We start from the raw sequence: 8756 nt of genomic DNA on the forward strand, positions 1-8756 counted from the left end.
AGTATTTTCTCAAACCCTAGATTAGAAACCACGGGGGATTCATTTTACATCCCTCTACCTGTACAATAAAAATACAATTTTATTTCTATTAAGTGTGTGCCATGTGGGTAATTTGTTTATTTATCCATTACATTTATATAAGATGGTCACATGTTAGATTGTTAAATTGCAGAATTACTTTATGGGGCTCAGAAATCTTTATTTAGCAACAGCAAGCTGATTTTTGGCACCACGTGGACTCAACTTTAATAAGCAGACTTTAATAAACAGACTAATTAGCATGAATTTATTACAATTTCACAACTGACGCAGAGGCAAAAGAAAGTTAAAGAAGAATAGAATTTCAAAAATGACTTTAAGTATAAAGGTCTCTGCAAACTACACAGAAAATTAGTGGTATATTCCTTTAAGGAGAGTTTGTACTACAGATTGCCAATTTGCCTGATCCCATTTTAGGAAACTCAACCATTTCAGTTTTACTGAAAGTGTCTGTAAAAGTGCTTTGCATGTGGATCACATTTTCTCAGCACAGGCTTAAGCACTTCTTGCTTTTCACGACTCTGCCTCTAACAACATCCCAGCCTGACCGAAGCAGCTGTTAAGGCCCTTTGTTTTTTGTCGTAAGCGTGTCTGGATTGACCATGACTGGTCTCCGTCCCACTGTCTCCCTGCTGTTTTAGCTTTTTAAAACTTGCTTGTCTCTTTTTCCACCTCCCTCCACAGCTTGGCTTCTCAGCCCAACTTGCTCTTTGGTAGGGAGGAGGGCCTCTGCTGGTATAGTACTCTTTACACTTAAGCCACACAGCTGCAGCATGCCGCTTTCCCAAAATATCTGCTTCACAAAGGAACCTTTTGGTACTTTAACTCCAAAACAGCAGTGGTTAGTAGTAAGAAAGAAACAAAAGTATCATGGCGTCAAGCAGATAATATTTCCTTTGTTTTTAATGTACCACCAAGATGGTTCAACTAAACTAATCTGACAAAGGAACTGCTTGCAATTACTAACTGAGGAGCTAAGATTCAGTAATGGACATCCTCAGCAGAACACCATTTAGAAAGCTGAACTCAAAAGTAATAGTCAAGAAGTCAGCTACGCCAGTACCTGTTTATTCCTTCATTCTGTACTTCAGTTTGTAAAATGTTTCTGTTAAGCCAAAGTAATACTGATAGCATCACTGTTACATCACCAGGGCTAATTTCTCAGTCCTGAAAAAGCTCCTGCTGAGCTGATGAGTAGGCCTACTCGTGATTAGTAAACTGATCTTGATCTGTAACACCCCTTAAAAAGATCAGCAGTATTAATAGACTAGTATTTCATTGATAGTGCACAGGTCAACAGTCTGATTGGAGTTAAAATTCTTGAAAAGATGAACTTTTTTTTTTTCTCTTCCCAATTCTCATCCTGAGAAAAGCAGAGCATTTTGGGAAACACGGCTGCAGCTCAACAAACCGCACTGTAACCAAGTGTCTGCTTCTGGCTGTGCTCACCATGTTGTTAGTGCTCGGGGGTAGCCTGCCGCTCTCGCCTTCATCACTGTCACTGGACTGTTGACTCAGCCGTTTTCACTCGCCATAGCAACGGCACCCCTGTGGCACCATCATCCATCTACCTGTACCGTCCCGAGCCACGACACGCAGGTTTGATGAAGTGGGTACGAGAGAGACGGCGTGAGCATCGTCCTACCAAGGGATTTGTGTCGTTGTGTGTGTGTGTAGGTGTGTGTGTAGGTGTGTTTGTAAGACAGTACGGGAGGGAAGGAGCATTTTTATGTAAGGCAGGAAGAGTGCACAACTTTAAGTGTGTGTCAGACAGAGGAAGACAGCGAGCACATTTGAGTGCCACGGACCCAGATCGCCTGGAGGAGTCCTATCTTAAATTCCCCTCTCAGTCTGCCAGTAATTGAGGGAATATTAGAGATACAGTGGTGCAGATGGCTCATGATATGACATATTAGAACACACCCAAGGGGCGAAACGCAGTAATTGGGAGCTTCAAATTCAGATCCACCATGTCAAGCTGGAGGAGAGGGAAAGATAGAACGAGCCCAATCCAAAAAATCATGTCGACTGCGTTAAAAGGAGCGAGCCACACCGCAGCGTCAACAGTCGGTGTCAGCCACAGTGACAGGTTCGACTCAGCCTCCAGCCAGCGGAGGAGGGTGAGGTGGTGCTGATCAAAGAGTTTTGGCAGGTAGAAGCAGAGATGGTGACAAAGACGAAAGCTTTTTGGCATATAATTGTCCTGAAGATCTTAGGGCAGCGCAGTCAAGGAGTTAGGTGTGGATTGGTTCATTTGAAAACCTGTGAACATTTCACGTGTGAATCTAAATATTTTCTGTTTATCTGGAAAATACGTTTTATGCTGATCTAACTTACAAAACACCAAGTGAATACAATTTATCATATATAACAATAGAGCATAATTTACACTCTACTGTGACGCTCTTGGTTGGCGCTACTTGGAGGTTTAAGAGAACTGCTGATAGATTTGTAAACTAATAATAATCAAGTCAAATCAAATGTGACATAATGTTAAAATGTTCCGGGGGGAACGAACAGCACAAGAGAAATTTTGGTTTTAATGCTAAAAAAAATTATGGACAGCATGAAAAAAAGCCATTAAGGAAGGAAGATCACGCTGCTGCTTTAGTTGTCTATTTGAATATAATACCGATGCCGCTCTCATAGCATGGACCATATCGGCCGGGAAAGATGCTCTGTGGCATATGCAGCTAAAAACGAACATGGCAATGACCTTGCACACGAAAACAGAATAGAAGAGTGGAGGATGCGTAATTTGTGACCTTGTGAAAAAGATGCTCTTTTGAGTACAAGGGAAAGTAAAAGTTAGCTGCTTTCTGAGAAGGAATCAGGGGCGCACCTGGCAGAAAAAATGGACAGATGGAGATAAAAATCCACAAGCACAAAGGGAGATTTGCTCATTAAAGAGCTGTGGAAGTGGCCCAGGCATGGAGGAAAGCAACCTTACCAGATCAAGTATGACAGGATAGTATAACAGTATAGTGTTTAAAAAAAAAATAAAAAAAAAACCCTGAACCAAAAGCCTTACAGGTTGTGTGTTAATTGTAGTCTTGGTTTGCACTGCTCCTTGGTGTGCCTAAAATTTTCCCATAAGAATAAAATACAAAGTACAGCAAAGACAAAATATAACTTTAAAATAGACATGTAAAAACATTTCAATTCCAATATTTTTATATTTTTACACTGCAACAGATTTTCCCAGTTTTTTTTAATAAACATAATTTTAGCAAACGACAACTAAAATATATTTAATTTCTGTCGTACTTCTTATCATATTTAAACCCTTCAAAATGTGTGATGTGTCATTCTTTCATTTATTTTAGGAAACATGTTCTTTAGGCCCTTTAATAGCTGTTGTATCACAAACAAAGATATAAAACAGAGCAAATACAAAATGCAGATGTTCTTGTTTAGCTACTTGCATCCACTGAATAATGGCTTGAGTATCTTTTTTGATGCTCCAGTATGATGTTCAGCTGTAGACCTTATGGGATCAAACCTAATATCCGAGTGTTTCAGCTGCATGGCTTACTGAATTTGCTTTAATGTGCCCTTAAATGTAGCCTTATCTGTTCTTTGTGTCTTTGTTCTCCATGTGCTTAAGTCCACACACGCCTTCGTGTTCCGAGTGTATAGTGTTACCTGGGTGCCTTTTGCTTGAAAATCCTGCTTTTCATTTTACAAGTCCAGCATATGTTTACTGAATTCTTTGATCCATTCATTTTAAAGCGACCATTCTTTTACAGTTTTGGCTGAGCTCTGTGTTCCATCCCTGCAAACTTTTGTCTAATGAAGATCTGCTCTCATGTACTTTTGATGGATAATACGTGTAGTTGTGTAATTTCATACTGACATAATGCTTCTTGTTCTTTTCTTTCTTCTTCTATCCGTCATTTCTCCAGGCAAGTGGGAGTACAGGGTGCCGCGCTGACAGTCAACACAAACCCCAACGTCAATATCAAGTCCGAACCCGTCTCACCAAACCGTGACCGCAGCACTCCCAGCTCCACCAGTGGGGTGGCTGGAGTTGGAGTGGGCCAGAGTCAACTCCAGGGACAAGGTCTGGTGTCCATCGCCTACCCTGGTACTCTGCGTCTTGAAGCGGGAGGCCAAGGCCGCTCACCTGTTGACAGTCTCAGCAGCAATGGCAGCTCATATGAAGGCAGCGACCGAGACGATGGCACCCAGGGTCGAGGTGGGGGTCTGGATTATCACCACCAGGTCGGCGCCGGAGCCCAGCAGCCCACCATGGTCCTTCTGCGGCCCTCATCAGCAGAGCCTCAAGAACAGGATGGGACCAACGTCAAGAGAATGAGACTGGACACCTGGGTCACATAAACGGATCGATGGACAGATGGAGGATGGAGATGTGTACTTGTGGATTGTGTACATGCCCCACCAGCTCCAGCAGCCCCAATATCCACATTGCATACGCACAGACAAAATCCACCCACCACCAACCCAGTAACCTGCTGTCTACACAGTAAACCTCACATGGATACATACATGACACAAGCATGCTAACATACTCGCACATGTGGACACTCACTCGTATAGCAATGTGCAGTCACGTTTGAACTGTAATGTATTCTCACTGACATACACCAAACCCAACAAGACCAGGAATTATTTATCAAAAAAAAAGACCATGCTGCGCATCATTCAGCTGGATTCGGATAGAAGTGAATGAGTTTGTAATCAGGCTGCAGTGGTTAGGAACTGTGGCCTGATTAAATTTGGCCACATGGACTTCTTGACAGTTTCTGGAAAAGCAGACAAGCCAAACTTGGTTTCCCAGCATGCCCCTGCCATGATTCACGGCTGGTGGCAATCTCTCACCTTCATATCTTTACTGTCTGGTAGGTTTTGATCAAATATGACAGCGCTGTATTAAAACGGTGCCACCAACGAGTCCACATCGATGTACACATCCGCCCATCCACAGTTGTATTGCTATCACTCTAGATTTTTGTTTGTTTTCTAAGAGGAGCAGCTGTGCTCTTTTTTTTTTTTTTTTTTTTTTTCTTCTTCCTTTTCTTTTTTTTAAAGCGTGGAGTTTTGTCCCTCTGTCTTGACTGTTGACATTTAGAGTTTGGATTCATTTTGAATATGAAGACACTAAAAGAATAACTTGCCTCCCTTCTCAGTCAAGTCGGCGGCTCCATCAACATGGCCGGCATTGGGTCCTGTACAAGAATGGCGACCACCAGGGGTCTTTATTTAATCAGAACCACGCAGACCAGCTGTAAAACGAGGAACGTGATTTGTTGCCGAGGTAAAAGACTGCTTTTCTTTGAATCAGGGACGAGCTGCCACAGCTCAACGACACATGACGCAGATTCTCCTCGTTTCGCCCACATCGTGTCAACTACAGATGCTGAGAAAGGTGTGTGTTTGGTTTGTTTGTGTGCGTGTGTGTGTATACGGGTTTGTTACCTCAACTGGTTGTTTTCTTTTTTGCTTTTTTTTTTTTTTTTTTTTTTTTTTTAAACCAAGTGAATTTGGATAAATCTTCACTTTCAATTTCATCCTTGAACACACACCTGCAACGCACACAGGTGAAATTATTTTTGTGAGCAATTCATGTTTTGAATAGATAGCTGATGTTCAAAGAGGAGAATCGTGAGGTACCATGTATATAAGCAATCTGTAACCTTTGTGGCTTTTGTGTGACAGGGATAAGGTTTTTTTTTTTCTTTTGAAGGTTAAAAAAAAAAAATCATATTCAAGTATATATTTAAACAGCTTCAGGCGGTAGCAAGGGCAGCTCTGCATTTGGGGCAAGAGACTAGACCAGACGACAGGGATTGTATATATAAACTATATATTCGGCAGGATATCCCTTAAGGAAGTGGAAAAAAACAAAAACAAACAAACATTGATTCTCAGTGGATCTGTCTCTGTTATATTATTATTATTTATGTGTGTATATAAAGTGTAATATGTGGACGAGCCCAGAGAGGGTGTTGTAGAGGCAGGAAGGGAAGACGTAGCCGTGGTGACTCGGACTGTTTAGAGTGAGCAATGATTAGGACTCTGTTGCTGATGGAGGGCACTTTACCTTAACTCCCACCTCTGACACGCACGCACAGCACGCACACACTAGAGTTAGACTGATGTATTTGGCTGGATAACAACCTAAAAATGGCAGGTACATGTAACATATTGCAATTTTTATTTATTTCTCAAAATTCTCTTTTGATGTAGTTTAATTTAAGTAATTTACAAGCTACAGTAAGGGTCTCAGTGTGGTTGCCTAATTGGAGCAATTTAATTAATTAAATTAATAATTCAATAATTGCAAGAGTCAATATATTAAGTTAATAGATTGAAGCAGTTTTTTAAATGAGACTTCTTATTCCCATTTCCAGCTCCAGATTTTCAAACTTAAAGTTTATCAGGGTAGCTTTGCATGACTCACAGTTCAAATAAATCCTTGTATATCTTTTTTGCAGACCCTCAGTTTATCAACTCTGTGAAAGCAGCCTCACCTCTCCCTTTAAGCCAACTACTTTTTCTTTTCTATTTGCCTGCCCCTCACAAGAAAAAGACTTGGAATAGCAGGTAGGTGGCCATGGCCAGTGCTTCGTGTCTCAAATGACTGCTGCAACTGGCTTTGTAAAGAACCAAGAGTAGAAAACAAAAATCGAACATTTAGGGCTGAAAGGATTGGATATGTTTAGTGTGAGCTGCATACGTTGGATAGAAAGCAAGGAAAAGGATCATAAGTCCAATTTAAGGAGTTGTTTACATTTTTTTTTTTCAAACAAAAGAGTTATGTTGTATAAAAATTGGAACAGAAATTTTCTTATAGCTGTGTAGCACTGTCTACGTCAAATTCAGTTACTAATTGTAAATCTTTCAAAGTCATTGCTGATGTAGTTTCATCTTTCAAATGAATCTTTTATGGAAGCATTTATTTGAAACCTGCTAAAAACTAAAGATTAGTAAAAACAAAAAAAATGCCATTCCTATTGTATCATTTAGCTAAATTAAACTTTACTGGAATTTTTCCTCGTGCAGCGACTGCCAAATATTGGGTATTTTGTGCAACTTGATGCAAAAGATTATTATCCGCTACCACCATATCAGTCAAACTCTAGAATAAATACATAGTTTATGATTAAGCAAGCCAAGGATTTCCCTGATCCCTCTTTTTTTTTTCTTCTTCTCCTTTTAGAGGTTTACCTTTTCCTCCAATTAAAAGCCATGTTTCTATATTTAAAGGATCTCTCCTTCGCCTGTCACTGGTTGGCTGCAGTTTTATATTATGAGAGTTTAAGAAGACTATGAAGGAAAAGAGAAGTGAAGGATGTAATTTTTCTACTCTATAAAGGTGGCAACGGTTGATTTAGGTTTTTCTTTTTCTTTTTAAACGTGGTGGTCAAAAGTGCAAATTCATGTATTTATTTTTCCTAAAAGCACTCTCAGCCTCCGTCCATTTGCTTGTTAAAAGCACTGGCGTTTGGGTGTCGTTCGTCGCTAAGCCGGAGGTTTCAGAATGACTCTTGATCTTTTAATGACTACCTCCCAAATCCAACGCAGACTTGTCGACTTTAGGTTTTACCGCATCCAGCCACCACATCCTTCTCATGGGCAGGCCCTCGTCACCTCTCTCTCACCCCTGTCACTCACTTGGTTTTTTTTTTTTTTCTCCCCTCCTCTCTGGAAGCTTAATCTTACACCCAGACAAACAAACACACGCACACATTTCATTACACACTCCTCTTCTGTTTACTCCGTCCAGATAGCGGGTGTCAGCGCTGAAATGACAAGTCAAATTATTTTGGGGTCATTTCCATGAGAAACACAACCACCACCAACCCCCCTCCCAACTCTATTCGACTTGCAGCTTCATCCCACACACTACTGCCATCATCCGCCCTTCAGTTCATCAGTGATTTCTCATTTCCTTTTTCTCCGTCTGTCACTCACTCACACCCCCCCCCCACACACACACACACACACATTCATCCTCTGTGACAAGTCTGAGTGTCAATATTGCTTTTCTGAGTGCTTGGCAGAGTTAACATAAATCCCCAGAGTGTAAACACTTTGACTGTTAAGACTGTTGTGCCCTGAGCTTCGAACAAAAAAAAAAAAAAAGAGAAACAAAAAAAGTCTGCAAATTGTTATGTTTCGTCCAAGAAATGAGATTGTTTGTGAGCAGGCAGGTGAGAGCCCTCGTGAAGCCCTAACATGTTCTTTAGAACAACACTAGGGGTCGCTGTAATCACACAACAGACAATCGTGCTGAGAAGCCGTTCTAAGAACTTGCATCCCCCCCTGAAAGAGAGATATATGCTCCTGTACAATGATGTTTAGAAGTCTCACTCACTTTCCAGTGTTAATTTGTGCTGGTGACAGTCTGTTTTTAATTGTTCTCTGACAATTGATATTATTGTTATTATTATTCTTATCATCATTACCACAGCCACACTGATAGTAGCTGTCATGATGATATAGGTTTCTGCATTTTCTTTTTTTTTTTTGTTGTTGTTGTTTTTGTTTTTTGGTTTTTTTGTGTAGGTTAGACCTCTTGTTTTCTTTGGAATTTTATTTTATTATATAAGAATATTCTATAAATATATTTTTGTTTTCATTTTTTGGGATTTTTCTTTCTTCTTCAACAAGGGTGTTACTAATGTTGCACGATTTTTATAACACGTAACAAGCAACACACGAGTAGTGATATTAGTTTCCACGTGTGGCTG

At 40.5% G+C, this 8756-nt stretch overlaps 1 protein-coding gene across 7 annotated transcripts in view; it reads left to right on the forward strand.

Annotated features, from left to right (window-relative positions):
• The window catches only part of mef2d (myocyte enhancer factor 2d), a 75218-nt gene extending 67101 nt beyond the window's left edge, over positions 1 to 8117 (forward strand). For all 7 annotated transcript variants that reach the window (XM_085423643.1, XM_085423641.1, XM_085423642.1 and 4 more), the window contains one exon: positions 3945 to 8117. In XM_085423643.1, the coding sequence (XP_085279769.1) occupies positions 3945 to 4380 (436 nt within the window). In that variant the 3' untranslated portion in view covers positions 4381 to 8117. The remainder of the gene's footprint in view (positions 1 to 3944) is intronic.
• The last annotated feature ends 639 nt before the right edge of the window (positions 8118 to 8756 follow it).

Source organism: Rhamphochromis longiceps, linkage group LG11 (assembly GCF_057381845.1).
Source record: "Rhamphochromis longiceps isolate RC_006_pf linkage group LG11, R_longiceps_female_GT1.1, whole genome shotgun sequence".
In the NCBI taxonomy this organism is placed as follows: domain Eukaryota; kingdom Metazoa; phylum Chordata; class Actinopteri; order Cichliformes; family Cichlidae; genus Rhamphochromis; species Rhamphochromis longiceps.